Here is a 24,017-nt window from a genome sequence, read left to right on the forward strand (position 1 = left end):
GCGTGTATGGGAAAGATGAAAGACGTGAGGTGGCTTTCCCCGGACATTTAGGGGGGGCCTAATTACTTGGAAGCAACGTTGTTCACGTGACCGTTTAGTTGCTGCATTTTTTCCTTCAATGAAACAAGGGCCCATCGGTGGGGTCTTCATCACCAGAATGCCTCGGTCAGCGGTCAGCAACTATGCATTGCCAGTGAGTTGAGCAGTGATGTGCTTTTATTTACTTAAAAAAAAGGAAATTTTAAATTTATTAATTTTATTTAAAAATTTAACAAGTTTTAAATTTTATCTCCATTAAACATAAATGCTTTAAAAATAAAAGATTCAAACATTTAATAACATTTTTAACATTTATTAGAAACAAAATTGAAAAGATGAATTCAATAATTAATATATCCTATAAATATGATTAAAATAAATACTCTTTCTGTTCTATATTTTATATAATTTTATATATAAGTTATTTTTAATTTATTTCATTAAAATTAAAAAATTAATTTTATTTTAAAATTTAATAATTTTGTATCCCTATCCTCTAATAAAAATAAAATGAATTATCTTTATTAATTTTTTCTAACATTTAATGGGGATGAAAATATAAAGATAAACATAAAAAATAGTAAAGTAATACATAAATATATTAAAAACTAATTTTATTTCTCTGCTTTACAAATAAAACTGGAAGAATAAATAAGAACAAAGAAGCATCATACAAACTTAAAGTTCATACCCAATTTCCAACATCACTTGATGTAGTTAGAAAATTTAATCAAGGATTCATCAATTCATTTTTTTTTTCTTTTTGCCTGCCAAAATCGAACGATTCTTTAAATATTCAAATTTTTTCAGAAAATTAGATACGCATACGCCTCTTTATGCTATGCATTATATGTAGTTTTTAAATTAAATGATACCACTCGCATGAAGTTTTATAAAGTATATATTGATATTGACGTTTAATTTTTCTTTTGGAATCACTAGGGGATGAATTACTAGAAGCCTCTTTGGTTAATGTGTGGTTCTTATATATTATTTCTAAAAACTACTTGCACATAAATTTTGCGTGCTCAAGTCTTACTTGCCTTCTGTACAGTTAACACCCTTACGTTCTGCTTCATGATTCCTACGCAAACGTCTAGTACATCAAGAAGTTACTACTAAAAAATAAAAATAAAAATCGATTCAAATCTCCACTTATTATTGGCTATCCGTGCATATATTACTTGATTATTGCATCGCAATTTGCCTTCACCTCAAACACAATTAAAAAGCTCTGAAATGTAAGATTTGAGAAGAAAAGGATCATAGGGCCAAAGCCAAGTGCTCCCCAAGAGGCCAGCTAGATTTCATTCTGGTTCAAAACGCTCATACAGCAGAAGCTGGCCCGCCAGCCATCCTCACCGCAATTTCCCCACGTTCACCTGAAAAATTCATATTCAGCTTCTTCTGAGTCTATTTGCTGACAGAACAAATATGTAATTTTCCATGTGGGCAAATTCCACAAACAGGTTACCTGTGCGAACTCTTATAACATCTGCAACAGGTGTCACTGCACAATCAATAATTCATTAAAACTGAGATTCCATGTTGAGCGAGATCATCAAAATAAAATATTTTCTTCCACTCTATAGATCGTAGCATTTTTTTTTTCTTTCTCCAAAACATTCATCACGCGAACCAAGGCAAAGTCAATATACCTAATCCCATTCACAAGAAATGGGTATCAGGTTAATTTAGATTTTCCGGTCCTGTAGTCCTGACGATTCTTGAAACATCCCATCGAACTTTAAATTCCAAGTTTGATGCGCATGACTATATGAAACATATAATCTACTCGACCAAAATTAAAAATATTTTACTTCCTTAGTTCTAAACTTATGACAAGTAGGAGTGAAAGGGAAGCACACATTAAACTTAAGTGTGCTGTGTAAAAGGTCCGCAGGATGGGCAACATGCAGTTTTCGGTATCTGAACTCTCTGGTATACTTGCCATCAAATTGTTTTTAACTGATTATCACAATAGTAAAGGGGGAAAAAAAAACAAAGTTAATCATTTCAATCTGCGAAAGTTTTTTCTTTCTCTTGGCTTTAAGTTGAAAAACTTTATTAAGTATTCATCTCTTGCTGGGACCTGAGAGACAGAAAAGTAATTAGTTGCTCAACAGGAAATCAAGCTTCACAAAATCACAGGTTTGAAAAATCTATTCTCCCTAAAGACAGAGCAGAGTGTGATATCTACTACATGAGAATACATAAGATCAACTTGAGACAGCCATCAACATCCCTAATCTATCCACACATATAATGTAAATAAAGCTGCAAACAGTCCAGACAGTACAATCCACGACTAGGCGATAAAGAATGTTGAAGCCTTACAAAAAATTTTGCCATCACCAATCTCCCCTGTTCTCGATGTCTTGATAACCTTGTTTATAACTGCTTCAACCTATTTGAAATATAACATCTTATCAGATATGTTGCAGAAATGAATTTTTCCGTTCAACCATGAATATGTAGCCAAATTTCATTCTTGAAGAGTCAGAAACACTTGCAGACAACTGACTAGTATTCGCTCATTTTATATGATTCAGTTTGTTAGAAGCAGAAAAGGTTATGGCTTCCTCATGATGTTTAGGATTTTAAAATATAGTAATAGAAAAATCCAAGGCATATAAACAACTGAGGAGTCTCTCTCTTCTCTCCTCTACAAATTGTCCATGTTTAACAAGAGAAGTGCATGATCCAATTTAATGCAAAATGCCACTCAGATTACCATCAAATGTCCACATACCTGACCCCTGCTCACTACTATCTCCATCTTAACTTTGGCGACAAAATTGTCTTCAGAAAATTCAGAGCCTGCATTGAGATCAACAACATAACATAATCATGCAAGGTAGAATATGATCATGTACTTGGGCAAGAATATGAATGAAATACAAATATGAACGTAACGTAGGTTCAGATGGAACATTCCATCTTAACAAACTAGGGTTAACTCCCAATGCATATATATCTATAACCAAAGAGGAAAATTAACTCTCAAATATTATGGTTTTACTTTTTCTTTCGAAACAAGGAAAAGTCGCAGTGACATGAAATTCAACTCATTCAACATGACTCCCGGTCTCCCACAATGAATGACGTAACGTCGTTATAAAAGGCATTTAAGATATGAAGAAAGGGGATGATATTTCCTCATTTTAATAACTATTCGTAGTTCGAAAGGAACTTACCTCCCTGCCTCTCTTGTGAACCACCCTGAGATCCAAAGCCCCGGGCATCAGATACTGTGACGCCACGAATTCCCATTTTCAACAAAGCCTTCATGAAAAATAATAATGATAATGATAAGGGAAAAATGGCACTGCGTCACTCAGCGGTCGGTAAATAATATAGCACAAACCCACACAAATGAACAGTACATCAGAAATATTGGTTAAGCCAAGCCTTTAAAATAAGTGGAGAAATGGGGTGTGACTAGACACTGTTAGTTCTGAGGAAAAAATAACAATCAGTAGGTCGGGGATCATAAAAAAAAAACAGTAGGCTGGGCTTAGACGACTTCCTAAATTAAGATGCCTAGCCACGATCTTTTGAGTCCAAATCTGACAAAATTAGCCGTAACCTTGTTGCCGGCAATGACCCATGGCCATGCATAAATATTTCGGAGGAACAGGTGAACCTGAATCATTAAATGCCGGGATTCTGCTTTTCTAATACCAGTTTAAGCGCCAGCCAAGAGACGCGATGGGAAGTTACACTTACACCCAATCCAATGGAATCAAACTGCGATTCCATTTGGGCAGCTGAGAATAAACAAGCTTTCCATAAGAGAGTGGAAATTGTTGACGGAACTAGCACACCTTGTTTAATCGATGGGCATGGTGAGGACTCGGAATATACAAAAACTACCGTTGAGAAGGGTGATTACGAAGTAAAGCAGAAACTCCAAACCCACCCCCCCCCCCCCCAAAAAAAAAAGGCAGAGAGAGATCCCGATACAGTGACGCCTCTATGAGGATTTTGAAGGATGAGATGAAAATTCACATGTTGAAATAGTAACGCAAGCATTGCTAATGTCACCTTCGTTGACATCAATCACCTTCTCACTAGGTTTCCCTGCCCCAGTTAAAGAATTACTGAAACGCTTAAGTGCACACAATACTGATCAAATCAAAGGTTAGCCCGTACCGAAGAAACCTGAGGGATTCGCCAAGGCCTGCTCCGTTGAAAATTCAACAACATATGATCAATGAGGATCATCAGTCAATTCAAAAAACTCATCTCGACTAAAGTAAACAAACATCGGTCTCCCCTTCCACTTGAAAAAAAAAAAAAAGGGAATAAGCAAGCCTCTAAACCTGAGAATCGCTTCCACCTTGTAAAACTCGGAATCGGGTACATAATCTGGGAGAGTGAGCAACCAATTAAGTAACAAAGTAAACAGAGTTTGAACAATGAAGGATATAGTCAGCATTTCTACCGGGAAGACTCTGAGCTCTGATTTTGGGGAAAATTGAGGTCGGGGCGTTACGTCTGTGTCTCAGGGCGAGGGTAGGAAATTCAGAACTACGAAAGCTCTGGGCAAGCGATCTGTAATCTTTAAAAGGGAGTTCGAATTTTATGAGATGAGAACTTGGAGGGCTAAGAAGCTGCGATCTAGTCATCGTAGATGTCATTATTTCCAAAGCAGAGCCACGAACTGAACGCTTCGCAGGTGTTTCAACCAAGAAGGACAAAAACTGATCACGCAAGCGTAACGGAAGGCCAGTGCCAAATTGTTCGTTTCGATATCTTTGCGGAGGTGGATCGGGAACAGAAAATCCTAACAAAGAGCTGTGAAAGAGGATCTGAGAAAATATTGACACGTACTTCAGGGAAAGGAAAATTGATAAGGGTGGTATGGAAGTATTTAAAATAAAATCAAGACCCCCACGACGCAGTGCGGGGATAGCTCAGTTGGGAGAGCGTCAGACTGAAGATCTGAAGGTCGCGTGTTCGATCCACGCTCACCGCAGTTTTTAAGTTCAATATTTTTTACATCGACTTTTCAAAAATTGATTCTGGACCCTTGTAATTTATTATAATTTGTAAGTCAGTACCTCTATTTGTAATATTATAATTAATTTACTAATTATTTATCACAATAAGTTAATTTATAATAATAATTAGTATTTTTTGTGTTTTATACTTGTGAAATTATAGATATTTAACAAAATTTTAGCATGAACTAACTTCAATCTTCTACTTTCATTAGTAAAATTTGTTGTTAACTTGATATAATGGACTTTAGAGATATTGAAGGTTATTTAGTTTAAATTATTTGTGTTGTAATTGAAGTATTTTTTATTGTTGTTGGAGATTATTATGGATTTATAATTGTTATTGTTGTGATAAATTTTATATGACTATAAATAATTTTATTATCTTAATTGAATTTATTATATTAAAATAAATTGCTACTCTCATAAATGAAAAGGGAAAAAAAAGTGAGATGCTGGACAAAATCAAAATCAATTTCTTAGTCTTACAAGACCAGTTCGATCCTATTCAACTTTGGATCATACTAGAACTAGACAAATTATAAATTGGTTAATTTAATTTTTTTCATAAAAAGGATCAGAGTTTGGGCTAGGCCAAAATCTTGTCAGGTCAGTCATTTATATAGCTCAATGTAAAATGAATAAATGATGCTAAAAATAAACCCCCACATTTAAAGGCAAGAGGCTCCAATGCTCCATGAAACTTCTAGAGCTTATGCATGTTAAACTGTTGGTATGGAATTTAGGGCCCGTTTATTTTAGTTTATTTCATGAAAAAAATCACTTTTTCTTAAAAGTGAGTTTTTATGATGTTTATTTAGATTTTTGAAAATAATAAGAATTTGGAGAATAGAAGTATTCTGATCATTTTTTTGAAGTCACTCAAAATAATCTAATATAATGAATGAAATATAGTATTTTAAAAAGGCAGGATACATAAAAATATTATAAAATTTTAAAATAATATAATAAAAAATTATTTTTGTAAAAAAAATCAAGATATTATAAAATTTAAAAATAACTAACTAATAATTATTTTTTATTATTATAATCAAACATAAAATAATGTCTGCTATTTTCATAAATCTCTACAAAATAAATAAATTTTTATAAAATCTCTAAACTATCAAAAATCACTTATTTTTAAATTTTAAACAGACAACCCCTTAAATTGTTTAAAATTGAAAGCTATGAATTTATATAAAGTTTTTCATTTTTAATGTTTTTTCTCATTTTATTATTTTTTATAAATTATAAAATCTTTCCTTTCTTCTTTAAAAAGATAGATTTTATAAAAAAGTACAGATCTCAATTTTAAATAATTTAAACCCGTTTGTCTGATGGATACTTGGCAACTCTTGCTATCGGTACAATACAAAGTTATTTTCGCAACTTGCAGGCCAAATAATAGAAGTCACGCACTTTGAATGCCTGTGCGTTTTAACTGATCATCGAGAGAGGAAGTATCGATACTATCAAATTACACGGCCAAAAAGAGCTAAGCGCCACATGCAACATTAATCTTCTTGGAAAAGGAACTGAAGGCGTGTATATAATGCTTTAAAAAGGAACATTATCAACAGCAGCTTCTTAATTGCATTTATATTTATCATACATGTATCTAAATTAATTTGAGTTGTGATGCAAAAGTGATACATACATACATACATACATACATACATACATACATACATATATTTGATTATTGATTTATTTTTAGCTTATATTGTGTTTCCTTCATAAGGAATAAACTTGATATTAAATAAATGGGTTTGATTGAGATTTATCTTTTCAAAATACTCTTACTGACTACTTAAAATAGACTCTTGTGGTTGGGAAAAAAGGGATTGGAAGGACAAAATGAGCTCTATGGGAGATTTAGCTAGTGATTGGAATGGGCAAAAAATTGGAAACATCCCTACTGAAAAGAAGTTATTAAATATAATTGAAGGAGTGGAGATTGCCAGAAGTAGAAAAAATAGTCAATATCTTGCCCAAGTTGAAAAGGAATTGTGGAGAGACTATAACAAAGCCATTATACAAGAGGAATTAATTTGATTCCAAAATTTGAGGTAAGTGGCTTAACTATGGAGACAAGAACAACAAATTCTTCTATGCTTCAACTATAAAACATAGAAGATGGAACGAAATTTATGCCTTGGAAAATGATAATGAGGAGTGGGTATTCAAAGACAACAAATTGGAAAATATGGCCAAAAGCTTTTATGTCAATCTATTCTAAAGTGACAGTTCTATCAATCATATTCTGCAAACTATTAGTGGTTTTTCCAAGTTGAGTATTGATAAAAAGGCTACCCTCCATAGAAGGATCTTGAATGAGGAAATTAAATAAGCGGCATTTGATCTGGATGCTTTCAAAGTACTTGGACTAAATGGTGTTCAACCATTCTTCTACCAAGATTACTAGCATATTGTTAGGGATTCTCTCTTATCTTTTATTAAAGAGGTTTTCTCTAACTTGGACAAGTTTGTGAAGGTTAACAAGACCTATTCGGTGCTTATATTGAAGATAGACAAACAAGAAACAATGAAAGACTTCAAACATATCTCCCCTTATAGTGTCAACTATAAGGTTATATTTAAACTTATTACAAGCCGGCTGAAATCAATAATGGATAAAGTTGTGGGAAAACAATGGTGTAGTTGTGTTGAGGGTAGACAAGGAAGCAATAATATTACTATTGATCGAGAAGTTGTTCACTTTATCAAGCTCAAGAAAGGAGACAGAGGTTGGATGACAATAAAGGTGGATCTAAAAAGGCTTATGATAGGATGGAATGGGAAATCGTTAGAGCTATACTCACAGAATTGGGCTTTGAACATAAATTATGGAACGTGATTATGACATGTGTTAGAACTATTGTAATGAATGTCCTTTAGAATGGAGAACTAATTGAAGAATTCCACTCATCACATGGTTTAAGGCAAGGAGATCTTTTATCTATTCACACACTATATGAAAAAGTTAAGCCATATTATTATAGATGAGGTTGAAGGTAACGGATGGAAACCTATCATCCTTCGTAAAGATGGGCCACCTTTATCCCACATGTTCTTTATGAATGATCTTATTCTTTTTGAAAAAGCCAGTGCTAATCAGGTGGAGGTTATAGAAAATTATGTTAGCAAGTTCTATTTCTTTTAAGGTTAAAGGATGAATAAAACCAAATCTAATATGTGTTGCTCAATGAATGTTTATCTTAATAGAGCTATTGATCTCAGTTGAAAGCTAGAAGTTAGGCTTACAAGTGATTTAGGAAAGTACATTGGCATGCCCTTGATACACAAAAGGGCTTTTCCCAACCTACTGGTGCAACATCCTGAAAATTATTCCCTTAATTAATTAAGTCTTAGTTAGGCAGTTCCTTATGAATGGAAGGCTTGGAAAGTCCGAGTTCAGAGGCATAGCCTATTAAATAGTCACCAGTTTAATGTTTGAGGTATCAGAAAGGTATAAGGTTGGTATTGATCATGATATCATATTTCAACTATGTGATTGTTATTATTGCAGTCTGTCATAATTTAACAGGGGCACATGATTGTTAGTATTGTGACCTCATATGTGTTTTTAATGCATATTATTATATGATTACATGGTTGTTATTTTGTATAGTCTTGTATGTCATACAAGGGACACATGGTTGTTATTGTTATAACCCTTGTATGCTAAATAATCTAATGTTACATGATTATTAGTTTTATAATTATATGAATTAGGTAGTTTAATATATGAATATGTTTTATTTAAATATGCCATTTGCATTACTATAATTAATTAACATGCATTTGTATAGGCCAAATTAGTTATAGTTATTGAGTGATTGTACTCATCCCTATTTTATAAGTGCTAGCTCTGGTCAAGGCAAGGGGAAAGTACTAGAGATTTAGGAATCTTGTTTCCTAATATAGACCTTTTTATTTTGGTATATATATGTGTACCTACTTTTATAATGCCAACTAAGAAAAATGCATATTTTGATATTTTTTATAGCATTTAATTGTTTATGTTTTGGGCCATAAGACAGTGTGTTGTGATTTGAGAAGCTTGAGTGGGGTCAAATATTGGTACAAGTATGGCTTTTGAGTTTAAGATGATTGTAGCTGAAGATTATGAGATTTGATGTTAAAATGCCTTAATCTTTGCTTTTGATGGGTTTAGGGTTGAGGGTTAATTTTGTAAAATATATGATATTTAATTGTTGTTACTGTAACATCTCAATTTAAATTTTAATAGTTAATTTGGGTTAATAAAAATTTTAAAAAAATATTTAAAGGTAAGTAAATTAGTAGAAAATGATTATTAAATCTAACTTAAGATATAATTTTAAATTAAAATTTTTTAAAAAAATTAAATTAATTAATAATTAAAAAAATATATTATTAAATTATTATTATTATTACAAAAAAAAGAGAAAATGTATGAGAAAGAGGAAGGAAAGAAAGAAGAAAACGAGAACGGTGGCTTTCGGCGCATGATTACGTATAAAATAAAAAAAAAAAGGAGAAGAAGAGAGAGAAAAGGAGAAATAATTAAAAAAAATGTGAGACCCACTGAATTTTTATAAAAACTCACCTGTTTCCTTTGTTTCTTCATTCTTTCTTTCGTGGGCGAGCTGAGGCAGAGTGAGCGTGAGTCGCCGGTGCGAAAGATTTGAGTTTTTAATGTAAAAGTTTTTGATAAGATATTTAGGGTGTGATTTTAAGTTTTTTAAGACTAAGTAAGTGTTCTAAAATTTTTTCTTAGTCATCCTTCCTCTTTAGTTTCTGAGTTTGTAGTGGTAAAAAATTTAAAATTTGGAAGAGGGATGAATTTATGTTGAATAAATATGATTTATGAGGTTGTTAGTAGTATAATAAATCTTCTAGAGTATAAATTTATTGATGATCTTTGAATTTATGGCTTATGGATCAAATTCTAAACTAGATCTGAAAATATATGTTGATTTATTGAGATTTAGATGATTATTTAGGATAAGAAATGAATTATTATGGCTATAGGATTATGATTCTAAGCTAAATACTCAATTTTTAATTTTTGAGTATTTTAGGTACAAATTTATAAAATAAAAAGAAAATTTTGATAATAGAAATTAGTTTAGAAGTTAATTTTTAGATTATTAATGTTTATTGATAATTAAAAGAGGAGTTAAAAATTTTACTTAATAGTATTAATTCTAAATTTATATTAAGATTGAGATTAAGAATTATGTTACATTTTTAATTCTATTATGAGAATTATTTTATTAATTTTAAAAATTAAAACTAATATTTATAAATAATATGTTATTTGTAGATTGTATTATTGGTGAAGATTGTGGTGGGAGAAAAATTTTAAGGAATAATTTATTGAAAAAACCACGAGGTAACCATACTTTTAATTTGTGATTAGTGTTACTTCATGTTAATTGGGTGATTATTGAGAAAATTATGAATTTTGTAATATTATATAATTGTGCAATATTATTATGGATTTTGTTTGATCATTGTAGGAGGTGTTGGGAGATTTGTTATTGTTGTTGTATTTATGTGCCACGTGGTACGCCCTTATTGGAGCTCAATAGGTGGCTTGTAAGGGCTCGGGCTAATATACCTTTGGCTGGGTAATTTAACACCAATTGAGTGCTACGGCTCGAGGTTAATGGATGGATATAAGGATGGTTGTTTGTGTGTATTGTAATATTTCTTATATTTTGTTGGAATTATATTATTTTTGATTCCCACTTAATAAGCACACACTTAACTGTTTGTATACACTATCATAAATTGGCTTTGGTTACTAAAACTTTTGAGTCTCATTATGTGGTTAATAATTTTTAGGAGAAGAGCCACGAGTGACACGTGGAGGAGTTCCAGAGGCTTAGTGGCATAGATCCACTGTCTCTTTTGGGTATTTGATTTATGATTTATAATGTGTTATATTGTCAATATTAGGACTTTTTGTTTATTAACAATTATATGAATATATAAATGTAATCATACATTTCAAACTATTTCTATTTTTAGTACAATTTGGATGACTGTAATTTTAATATTTGGTTTACTTTGGATTGGTTAAAATGGCATGATTATGAGGCCAAATAACTTGCTTGTGTTGAAAATTGACTAAATTGTTTATTTTTCTTGTTGGGAGTATAAGGATTGACAAATGTGATTTAGTTTACTTGTTGGGAGTATAAGGATGGATAAATGTGATTTAGTTTACTTGTTGGGAGTATAAGGATAGACAAATGTGATTTAACCTAATGACATGTGGGAGGTAAAAATTTATCTGAAATGTTATATTGTGTGAGTTGAAGCCAATTATAAAATATTTTATATTAAAATTATTGATATAAAAATGTGTTGGGTGACTGTAACCTAACTATGGTTGAGTTAAATTATTTAAAAAAAAATATTTGGTGTGTTAAACTTACATAGGTTGTCATGGGTTTATTAAGTATTGTCTAGGTGTTAAGTTATGCTTTTGGCACTTGGTATGAATTTTAGACATTCGGATTGTGGTTTAAGGGAGAAAATATGATAATTTGTATTTGGGTGTTCAATTTGTGATTGGCTTAGAGTTTAGAAATGAAACTAATGTCATTAGTTAGAGTTTTGAAAGTGCTATCTGTAAATACTTAGATCACCTAAATCACACGTTGGATAGAAATTTGGTGCATGTCAAAAGTTTAGCCAAAAAAATTATAATGACAGCATTATTATCATGGGTTTTGCATCTCACGTCACAACATAAAATTTCATGTTGCAACATATTTTGCTAGAATCATTATTTTTACTATTTTTAACCCCAGTTTGATGTTATTTTGTCTCATATGATGTTCATGCATTCGTATACATATTTTGCTCTGATCTTAGTTTATGAAATAATTTTATAGCATTTTAAGTTTTGAAAACTTGAGATACTACTTATGTATATTTTACAAACTTGATAGTTTATTTGGGTTAATCCTGTGACTGCGTTGATTTTAGAGCTAATTGCAGATTAGTAAGAGCAACCTTACTACTCGCATCTATCCTTGACAAGATTAGACTAAAGCTTGCAAGCTGGAAAGGGAAGTTCCTAAATCTTGCTTGTCGAACAATGCTTCTTAAGGTAGTGATTTCTACTTTACCTACTTACTATATGCAAACCATGATTCTCCTAGTGAGGCTCTTTCATGAAATTGAAAAGGCTAGCAAAGGCTTTATGAAGGGTAATACAAGGGAGCAGAAAATGCTCCATCTAATATCCTAGAAAGAGGTGACTAAACATAAATTTAATGGAGGATTGGGAATCGAGGACGTCAAGATTCAGAATAAAGCTTTTATCATAAAGCTTTATTGGAACTTGATCAACAAGAAAGAGGCTCTATGAGTCTAAGTGCTGAGATCTAAATATAAAAGGAGGTGTTGTTGAGGTATCTATAATTAGAAAGCGAGCAAATGCTTCTCTATCCTGAAGAAGCATTGTTAGCACTTGACAGGAATCTAAGGGATGTCTTGGAAAGCGTATTATTTTTGAAAAAAAATACCTAGTTCTGGAAAGATGTTTAGACAAACCTTAAAATTTCTCTACTAGATGTGAACTATTCATTGAATCTTTTTTCTAATACTTCTGAGTAAGTATCTGATTATGTGATACCTAATGGTGATTGGGATACTCACAAGCTAAGGGAATGTATCAATCTAATGTTACTGACATGATTACTCATACCAGGAGGAGAGGATTAAACACTTATATTTGGCTCCCATCCATTAATGGGAGATTTGCTATTAACTCAGCCTATTGTTCCTTTTTGAATGTACACAAGGGGATAAAAATAATATTTGGAGATCGATATGGAGAGTTAGATATACTTGAGAAGCTCAAATCTTTCTTATGGCTAGCTACTTATAACAAGGTGCATATGATAGAGGTTTACGCAAAAAAGGGTATCTCAACTAATAGCGTATACTTGATAGGGTGTGGAGATGGGGAGAACTTGATGCATCTCTTACGTGATTGTCAATTAGAAGAGCAAAAATAGAGGTATCTCATCTCATCTGAACATTGGGGTTGCTTTTGGCACTGAATTGGTGCTAAATGGATCTCTTGAAATTAAAAAAAAAAAAACTTGGTATGAAGTTTGCATTTGCTCTTATATATGGTAGGAGCTGGATTTAGACCTTTAAATGTAAAGTGTTGTTTGGTGATGATGAAAATCTTATAAGCTTAGATGCCTCCCAAGGCTTCCTTTATACTCACATGGACTATAAAAATGAGGAACTCTCTTCACTGGCTTAAATCCAGGAACTCTTCACATCCTAAAAGGAATCAATACGAGGGAAGTAATGTAACCCTTGTAATAGATAGGTCAATCAGCTCAACAAGTGTAAATACATGTAGTGGGGTTGTATGGGGTAATAATGGCTTTGGCAACACTTCAAATGCCTTTCCTCTAGCCATTACAGAAAATAGAGCTATCATCTTTGGCTTGGATCTTTTTTTTTTTAAAAAAAAGAGGCTTTAAAGACGTTGCAACTGTGATTGATTGTGCTCAAACTATTAATCATGTTTCGTATGATGGGATCAAGGGACATCCATTCCAGGATATTATTCAAAAGGCTTTTCTTTTAATGTTTAGGGACTACTCTGCAAGCATTAATTTTAGGCATAGAGAATTTGTTAATATAGCTTATTGTCACGGCCTTGGAACTTCCCTTTCCCTGAACCGTGCCGGCTTTAGCTTGATCAACCTCTTGATCGTGACTAAGTCAGCCGAACCCACAAAGTAGGCAAAGAGACTAAGAAAGCTAGATGCACAAGTAGAGAGTAAAGAGTTTGAGTGAATAAACTTTGAGAGCTTTACTATTTTGTTTGAATTATTACAAATGAGGGGTAGGGGGTATTTATAAGCCTCCCCCTTTCTCTAAAAAATTCCCACCTCCTTAATGGACGGTTGGGATTAATTCGATCTAACGGTATACATTCTATCTCTAAATATTTCTACAGAAATATCTACAAGGAATATCTTGATATTTACAAGGAGAATTCTAAAATGTACAAGAGTAGGATATCCCTAAAATGATCTAGATACTTTAAGTGCTTTATACACTATTTTAGAGATATTTAGGTCTTTAAAGGTCATACCGACATATCCCAGAAGACTCCGGTGCCTTCTTGATTATCCTGGATCGTTCTGGAAGCTTCTAAAATATTTTAATCTTGTGAAAATTATAACTTTGTCACATTATGCTCTTGCCAAACATGCACACAATATAGGTAATCAGAGTAGCGCCTTTAACTTTCCTCCTCCTTAGCTAATAGGGATAGATGAAACTTTAAGATGTATGCTCAATAGTAGAGACTTTATATAATCTTTTTATGATCATGTTACCATCTTTTATCAAAAAAAAAAAAAAAAAGACTCTTAATGTTGTTTTTTTAATAGAGAATTGGAAAGGAGCTTGGCTCGGTAACATAGATAATTGACATTCCTCACCGGTCATTGATGACGTGGGCGCCTTGCCGACATTACTCCCCTCCTTGTTCTTCAGCAGCGATTACTGATCCCTCCTTTAAAATCATTCCTAACTGCAAGAATAAAGTATAAGTATCACACAACATATTTAAATATTATAAAATTTATTAATAATTTAATAAAGTAAAATGACAATACATTTGATTGTCATTTTCTTTCGTTCAATTTTTAATAAACTTTATAATATTTAATTATGTTATATGAGATCTTAAAATAATTCTTCCTCAATAAATCAAAAAAATGATTAAAAAAATCTCAAAAGAATGAATTAATAACAATTAAATCTTCAATAAAAAATTTTGAAAAGTAAATTGTAAATATCAATTGAAATCCAAATTATAAACTAATTGTCATATTTAGAATTTAAATATCATATTTATAATTAAAACTTTTAAATTTTTAATCATTTGATTCAATATTTACAATTGATATTTAAAAAAAAATTATCGGGATCTAAGTTATTAATTTTATTTTTAGGATTGCATTGTCATTCTTCCTAATAATTCTCCTGGGCAAGATTGCCCTTGAAGACATAAATATGTTTATAATAAGGACCTCATATTTGCATAATTTCTTACAAAGACCTTTTTATTAAAATTAATTTGAATTGTGCAAAGACCTAAATGCCGGCCAAATTTTTTAAAGGGACAAAAAAGAATCGAAGTTATGGGAAAAAGTTTACCGGTGCATATTATTTAATTCACACGTTATTTTACGTTGTCTGTGAAAGGCATTGCACAATGTTAAAATACTTAGGTCTATTTTTTTAAAAGAGAATTGGCATAATTTATGAGAGATTCTAGTTTATAATAGACATTAATCAAAGCTTACTTCACAGCTCACTATACATACTATTCCCCTGTCCTATTTAAAATAGAGAGAAATGATTTTTTTATCCATTTATAAATCATATTATTAATTTTTTATCATAAATCTCTACCTCTACCCATTATTAGATGTTGATGAGAAAAGATATGCTATTAAAGTATATATATTTAATAAAAATAAAATTAACAACGTACTAAATTTTTAGATATAGTTGATGAGTTTTAATATATTTTTTAATTTTAATAAAACATGTTAAAAATTACTTATACATAAAATTAAAAGACAATCATATTAGTTTTCATCCTTTCTTGCTACCCTTGCCTCATTGTTTCTGATATTGTGTACTACATGTGATAAAAGTATGGGAAAATCACACTGTAGGCCTCAAAAGAGGCAAAAATTACACTATAAATTTAAGGGTTATTATTGCAACTTTTCTTCAGGGTGAAAGTATAATTTTACCTTTATGTGATTTGAAAACTCAAATCATGCATAGCATAATTCCATTGATATATAATACAATATCCATGCGTGTCTAATTGATTGGTAGGTTTAATAAAATGTATAAATAATGCATATAATATATAATATCCATTGATAAACAATAAATATTCGTGCATTCTCAACTAAATGTTCATATATTAACACATATAAATGTTGTCTTGAAAATTTATAAATATTATATTATACACTTATAAATATTATATTGTGTATTTATGAATATTGTTAAATATATTTATAAAAAATTATTGATATGTAAGATTATATTAAAAATTTTTTATAATTTAGGAGGAAAAGAATATACAAGACAGGAGCAATTATTTGATTTTATGAAAATAAGTGCTTTGAGGAGGCAAAGTGAACAGTAATATTTGCTTCTCAGTCAAGCCTTCCTTAATCATGACAAACAAATTGATTAGACGCATGAGCTTTGAGGCGCACCATGGACCAGGTTGTCACAACAAAAAAGTGGAATATTTAGCTTTATCAACGCAGCTCAGCGCCAATCGAATTTCAATTCCACTGCCAATTAGCGCCGTTGTTAAAAGTTAGATAAATGAATATAAGGCAACCTTGATTAAAGAGAAACCTCATGTGGATCTCAGTCAATATCAAGAAATACGAGTACATGGCTTTTCCATCGTCAGCCCCCAACCTGACTGCGAGCGCAGCATTGAGCTGTTCATTCACCGGAGTATTGATTGACATGCGGCCCTCCGTGATTCTGGAACCGAAAATTCGGATCAAGTTAGCCCGAATCTGCCCGAATCAAGCTTAAAAAAATATTTTTTAAATACTTAGGTCAAATGGGATCAAACTTAGCACAAATACTTAAATAAAAAATTTATTTTTAAAAAATATATAAAACATTATAAATATTAATTAATTATTTAAGTTTTATATCATTTTATACTAAAAATTTATATATTTGAGTTTCATGCATCTTTTAAGTATAAAAAAATATATTTTATATCTTTTATAAAATAAAATAATTAATTTTAAAGTAAAAAATTAATTAAAAATAATTTTAAAAATAAAATTTAAGTATTTAAATCGGGCTTGACTATTTAGACTTTTCAAGAATTCAAGCACCCCAAAGAAATTCCCAACTCTATGTGTTTCAAGAATAACAAAATATTTATAGAGAACAAATATCAAGGCTGTAACCATAAGTTAGATGTACTGATTATCAATGAAATTTAATAACCATAAGTTAAATGTACTAATTATCAATGAAATTTAAGGTTGATTTAAATTTTGGCTAAATTAAAAGTATCCAGTATCCATCCGATATATAAATGTCACCAATTAATTAATTGTTTCAGGTTGAAGTGAAATCATGACATTGTAAGTATTGCTTTGAAATCCTAGAAAAACTCATAATGGGCAACAAATTGAAAAAAATTATTCTAAAAATTAAAAAGACCAGTAGAATGAACCTGAGACAGATGGAGCAGTTAATAAATTAACATAGGACTCTGTAGAATTCCCTTCAATCTCAAATGTGGGAGCTAAATAATTAATTTGTATAGATTTAAAAAATGAGATAAATACTAACAGGATTTAAGTTTAGTAGAAGACGTTAATCTATCATAATACGATGAACTAAGATTTAAATTTTTATTAAAAAAAGTGTTCATGTTTAAAGTGAGATAATATCTTGGATAAAATTACCTAACACCAATGTTGAGTAATAGTAAAAAATTAGATAAATTAGTTAATTATGAACAATATTTTTTGTTGCGTCCATCCTGTACGTACTTGAATCGCCCGTTCCTCTGGTGTCAACGCCAGAAAGGTGTAAGGCCTATTTTGATTTAGGACTTGAATTTGAGATAGACCGGTGAAACTTTGCTGGCATAGAATTATTTTTATTTTCAATACGCGGATTTTTTTTTCTTCCTATTCGTTTCCTTGGTAGTTTTTTCTTTTCTGAGATGAATTTATTTTTCTATTTAGTGTACATATATCTTATCGTTAATAAAATATAATCTTGGTTACTATTAATTCTACAGTAACAACAAGGTGTCATTATTCTATTGGTTATGGTACATTTATTTTTTTTATAAATATTATTATAGGATATGATTTAATTAATGTGTTGGGTTTGGGTTAAAAAATTGTTGTTTTTAAATTTTAAATTACCCCAAACATAGAGGATATTGCCTTGAGATGAGAACGTGGTGATTTCCTGCACGTTTCTTTTGTACGACAGTTTTATTTATTGTTTTTGAGTTTATGTTCTACTCCTTCCTTTTTTATTTATAAAAAAAAACTATCACTTTTAATTTATTTTTTATATAAATAAAATCACATTTTTCAATAGTCATTTATTATAAACTTTTTAAATCATCTCTCATAAATTCATCTCATAAAAAATAATTAATAAAGACTAGATTAACACAATTAATAAAAGGTATTATAGTTAAAAAAATTTATTATCAAACATAATTAATATAATTAATTAATTTTTTTAAACTATATTATACAGCTCTTTTCTCCTATAAATAGAAATGGAGGAAGTATTTGTTTAAGCCAGTTTTATCTTTCAACGATTCTGAGTTTTTCACTTTAATGCTTTTGTAGTTTTGTGCCAAGCTTTGCGATTTTGTTGGGTTTGTTTTTATTTTTGTTTTCCTTTTCATTCGAATTGTTATATTGTTGTATGCGATTTGTTACATTTTGTTACTGTCTCATGACATTAAGGCTATGTTTGTTTAAGATTAAAAAATAAGTTATTTTTAGATATTGGCAAAAAAAAAGTGATTTAAGGCAGTTTAAAAATTTTATAAAAAAATTTATTTTGTAGATATTTTTTAAAAAAAGGGACATTCTTTTATATTTGATTACAGTAATAAAAAATGATTATTAGTTAATTATTTTTAAATTTTATAATATATTTCTTAATTTTTGTTTTATAAAAATAAACTCACAACATAATTTAAAAAAATAAATAATTTTTTTATGAAATAAACTAAAAAAAATGGGCCTAAATAATACCTGCAAAAATCTATTGGGATTGGGATCTTATAAATTATAATCACAATGACAATGAATTAACGTGTTGAGATAAAGAGGAAGTTATATTTAAAAAAATTGATTAACAGTATGTGATGATGTTTGGATAATACTTTTCTAAAACTGATTTTGATAAAAATGACAAATTTTTGGATGATTTTTCAAAATTAATTATAAATATGCAAACTACAATAAGGGACATTCATTTTATAATGAAATATTGATAGAATTAACCTATATGAAGGGATAAACATAAAGAAGAATGCTCAAAAGTGAAAATCAATTCTCAAATGGAAAAAGAGACTAACTTATGCCGAAAAGGAGTTGGGAAAATGGAAAAGATTGTTTCTTTGCGTGCGTATTATAAACTATGGTTTGGGTCTTCATAATTAAGTATTTGTAGCTATCTAAACACGCCCTTCTTGGCTGCTGATATAGTGATATATAACATTATAATAATAATACCTAAAAAATATATTGGAATTGGGATAGTATAAAATATAATGGTGATGAATTAACATATCTAAAAAACAGGAAAAATGGATTAAAGAAAATATTTATAGAATGAGCATGTGTTTGGCTATATTTCAATTCAAGCCCATTTATATAATTGATTACATGAAAATTATACATTATAAATGTATTCAGAGTTGGGAGACTTTTAGATCAATCTTGCAAAAGCTATTAGCAATTCTTGCGCCTGTGCATCGTTCAAATACAACTACAAGTAGTTTACTTAGGTTATATTTAATACACTATGCTCCCAAATGTTTTCATGGGGGTCTAAAAAAATAACACTAAATAATCAGTAATCTACAAAATAAGATTACCACGTGTTCTAGCCACTCAGAGAATATAAATATCTGCCACACAACTCATTTGACTAATTCCATGTTCCCCTGCATCCTGGGGGGGTCAAGTTTAACCGTGTACAATACAAATGGATCATGCATGGTGCGAGTCATTATACACGATGCACCAAGAACACGATCAAGAGCTTATGTTTTCCGAGCCGAATTAAAAAACGAAGAGATTTAACATTCTAATGGGGCTATTTTTCGGAGGAAATAGAGGATTACAAATGGTTCATTTCTATTGACATTTAACCATTCATCTGCATCTCCTCTGTACAGTGAATAATGGTAACTCGCTTGACATTTATTACCGTCCTTCTGGTTTATAATATGAAATGAATAGTTAAAAAAAGTGCTATACTTATCGAGTTCTCAAAGTGAAGCCATTTTTCAAAGACTCCGAGTAAGAATTTAGGGACGATATGCAACGTCTTGCGTCTTATTTTAAAATCGAAGACATTGAGGAGAGAAATGTCGAAGAAAATGAAAGAGGAAGGACATAGAGAGAACAGGTCCGGTAAAAAAGAGATGACAGAACAGAGGCACAAGTTACGTTAAAAGAGGATAAGAAAATACAGAGATAATGAGAGAGCAGTGGGTTTTGGCGGGGAGCGGGGAAGGAAGCTAGAGAGAAAAGGACAAGTCTAGGTCAGTTGGAGGAGGGGCCGTGCCATCGTCGACGGCGACGGCAAGAGGAGTGGAACCTGCGGCAACGCCATGATTGCCGGCGAAATCTTGGAGTTCAAACGGGGGTTCCCACCCTCTCTTGATCCTCTTGTTCCAGCGGTTCTCTGCAATGGCCAGCCGCCAACGCGGCGCTTGAGGCTCTCTCCGAGGTTGAGGATCAGATCAAAGAACTTGTCCATCTTTGATTCATCGTCAGCATCGTCTTCCTCGACCGGCGGGTGGTCGCACTTCTTTCTCTTTCTGCAGCTTCCTCCTCCACCAATGCCGTCCATCCAGACCGGCCACTTGCTGCTTAATTTGCTCTGATTAGGTTAAAGCTCGTGTCCTGAACGCTGCTTCATGGCATCTAAAAAGGTGACGACCGCGCGACAGGGCGATGCAGAATATTGCGTCGCCCTTCTTCCTAGGACACCTCGATTGCCCATATGCCACGCACTCACTTTGGCAGATGATCATCGCATCCCAGTGCTTTTTGGGGGCACGTTGATTGGAGGTGGGTCTGGTAGGGGCCACGGAATCTTTATCTACGTCATTACACGTATTCACCCGGACCTCCTAGTGACGACATCATTCTTCCTCGGCCCCACGTCCCTGCTAAACGCACCGCCTACTGCTTCCGTCTCACCAAACACGCATTCCTGTTCATATAGAAAAAAAAAAAAAGAAAACTTTATTAGTTTGTTATTATACAATATATTACCAAATTAAAATATAATTGTGCAAACAATTTTAAATACCAAGATTAAGGCTGAAAATAACAAAGAAGAATAGGAGAAAACGAGTGGTAGATTTTCTTTTTTGTTTTTGGGAAACATGCGTCAGCGTTAGCTTTAATGTATATGAGAATGCGTGGGATGTACTGTCCCTCAAACGCACGCTAACACGCGCAGAACTTTACATCAGAGCAACCATATGAGGGTACACCAGCCAGACCAACCCACATGCGCTAACCATGTTTAGCACACAGCACTTGCCATACAATCAGCGGGCTCCCTGGCAGTCAGGGGCGAAGCCAGTTTTAAAAATTAGTGGGGGGCCAATTCTTTTTTAAAAGTAAATGTATATTTAATTTTTAAAATTAATTTTAATAGTTAAAGTATATTATTATATTAATTATTGGAAGTATAATTACAAAAATTTCTCAAGAAAACTGAAAAAAAACACAAGATACCATATATCTAAATAACTAAATATAATATATATTTTTTATTAAAATATATTCCTTCCAGTTCTATTTATAAGTCATTTTTAATTTTTATTAAAATTTAAAAAATTTTAAATCTCATTAACTTTATTTAAAAATTCAACAAGTTTTCAACTTTATTCTTGCTAAATATACATATTTTAAAAATAAAAGACTCTAGTATTTAATATCACCCCCAACATTTAATATGAGCAAATTGATAAAAATAAATATAATATTCATTGAGATATCTTATAAATAGGATCAGAATAAATATTCTCTTTCTATCTTATAGATCGAACCAAAAAAGTACGAATAAAAAAAATGTATGCATATTATATTGTGCTGTATACATATAATACCTGTAAAAATAATGCAGTGTGGCTTTGTTTTAATTAAAAATAAAAGATATATCATGACTCTCTGTTTTTTTTTTTTTTTTTGAGGAGGGGTGTTGCATCAGACACGGCCTCTCCTCTTACATTTTTTTTCTTTGTTTTATTTTTTATTTTTGGGTCGAACCCCCTTCTCATAATGTTTGAGGTCCCCCATACATTGATTGCTGATTTGCATGGGCGACACGTGGCATTAGGTGACAATTCACAAATTATCTCCTTCACCGTGAACGCAGATCAAGAAGCCAAGAGCATTTACTTGGTAGAGCTTCGTTTTGCGTGTACGCATTCCGGAAAATCATGCATGATATGGAGGGAGTTACCGGCCGACGGCCATGGTAAATAAAAGAGAGGAAGAATTGTATATGTACATACATACCAAGAATCACGTTGTGTGAGACATGGAATCGGTAAATTCCAGTTCGTCCGAAAATGAGAGTAATTTTAAGAAAATTATACTAATTATAATAATCTTTTAAAAAGCTCAGGCTGCGGCTAATCTCAACAAACCTTGACAGTATGAAATAGAAAAAATTAAAGCGAAGTGCAAATGAGAACGGGAAAGTACTGTTAACAAACTTTGTTTTTTCTGTGATAATTAGATATTAAAACACCAAAATCGAGACCATTAATACGACGTGCAGTTTTTCTAAGGAACTTTAATGAACAATATTGTGATTCACGCCTTCTCCAGGACCAGGATATGGGTCACACCATCGGTTGTTATAACTTTCCAACAGAGGCTGACGAATGTGAAACGTTTACCCGAAAAAACGGAAAAATGAAATGAAACCGCGTTCATTTAAGCTTGAATGATATTAATGTGATTACTGTATCATCGTAATATAATAGAAGCAGTGTATATGGGATCCTTATCATGTGCAGTGGCTTCGTGGATTTTTTTGAAAAAAATTACTTTAAAAGTGTCACTCAATATAATTAATTTTTTATTGATAATTGAGTTTAGGAGGATGACAACACAATCCTTCTATCCTTTTTTGGCATCCTTATTTATTTTCCCTCGTGTGTGAGTTTTATATTATTATTAATTATATGTCGCATCTTCTTTTCCTCGTGGGTGAATTTTATATTATATATCAATTGAATATAGATAAGTACCACTCCCTCTCTACTAATTTATAAGATGTTTTTTTGATAAAATTATACTCCCTCAGGTTCCTCTTATATGAAGCTTTTTAGAAAATATTTTGTCCTCATAACAAGAGGTAATTAGATGTGCTTTATAATAAAGATAGAAGAAAGTATATATCAATCAAGTTCATTAAATAAAGTTTACATTCTTAATTTTTTTTATAAATTTTTAAAATTACTCTTCATTAAAAAGAAATAGAATAAAATTATTTAAGAAATGAAATAATGAGAGGGGAGGCCAGAAAAATGAGAGGCAATATTAAAAAAATTATTCTTACACAGGCTCAATTATTATTTTAACAGTATAAATCTTCCCTCTTTATATTTCGTTATTAATAGGATTTAATTGAACGAATTTCTTTGTTGTATTTTAAAAATACAAGCCGCTTATATGCCTTCGCATTGTCAATTTTGATTTAGTCTAAACATCTTTGAAGACGGCAAAGAATTTTTTATATAAAAAAGAGAAATTTTTTATTCTTTTACAAGATCCTTTATGCCAAAATCATACACACATAAATTTTTTAACCAAAAAAAAAGAGGGGTAAAAAAAAAACAAAAGAACATACGTACTTGCATAACAGTAATTCAATGAATTATTATTTTGAACTCTCTTCAAAACTTAAATAAGGGGGCATTAAAATCCCTTTATTTCCTAATCTTCTTTCTCAACAAAGCAACAAACGAAACATAAGACTATTATATTAAAATGTATCCTCATATATTATATATGTGGGTCAAAGAAAATTACTCTAATAAGCCTGCAGATTGACCGGAAAGTATCCCTTGTTATACTTTTTCCTACTAACCTCTACTGCGTGTATTTTTAAAAT

General features: G+C 31.2%; 1 protein-coding gene and 1 non-coding gene across 2 annotated transcripts; one reads left to right on the forward strand and one right to left on the reverse strand.

Moving 5' to 3' along the window:
- Nucleotides 1-1,165: 1,165 nt before the first annotated feature.
- LOC129302804 (nitrogen regulatory protein P-II homolog) lies at nt 1,166-20,726 on the reverse strand. Its single transcript, XM_054941683.1, has 9 exons — nt 20,472-20,726; nt 4,487-4,853; nt 4,365-4,410; nt 4,195-4,222; nt 3,237-3,324; nt 2,792-2,859; nt 2,377-2,446; nt 1,514-1,549; nt 1,166-1,421 (listed from the first exon to the last, which is right to left on the reverse strand). Exons 1-9 carry the CDS (start codon nt 20,724-20,726, stop codon nt 1,366-1,368), a joined length of 1,014 nt encoding a protein of 337 aa, XP_054797658.1. The 3' UTR covers nt 1,166-1,365.
- Nucleotides 4,948-5,020, forward strand: TRNAF-GAA (transfer RNA phenylalanine (anticodon GAA)). Its single transcript has one exon. It is a non-coding gene; the product is annotated as a tRNA-Phe (tRNA).
- Nucleotides 20,727-24,017: the final 3,291 nt, after the last annotated feature.

This window comes from Prosopis cineraria, unplaced genomic scaffold, assembly GCF_029017545.1.
Source record: "Prosopis cineraria cultivar Desert tree isolate PC_DT_omini unplaced genomic scaffold, ASM2901754v1 PC1, whole genome shotgun sequence".
NCBI classification, from domain to species: domain Eukaryota; kingdom Viridiplantae; phylum Streptophyta; class Magnoliopsida; order Fabales; family Fabaceae; genus Prosopis; species Prosopis cineraria.

Excerpts from the sequence above, each read along its gene's own strand:
- LOC129302804 (XM_054941683.1), bottom strand. The coding sequence starts at position 20,726 with ATGGACGGCATTGGTGGAGGAGGAAGCTGCAGAAAGAGAAAGAAGTGC. Across the intron at positions 4,223-4,364 it reads AAGGTGGAAGCGATTCTCAG|GCCTTGGCGAATCCCTCAGG; the intron begins GTTTAGAGGCTT and ends TCAACGGAGCAG. Across the intron at positions 3,325-4,194 it reads GAATCCCTCAGGTTTCTTCG|GCTTTGTTGAAAATGGGAAT; the intron begins GTACGGGCTAAC and ends TTTTTCATGAAG.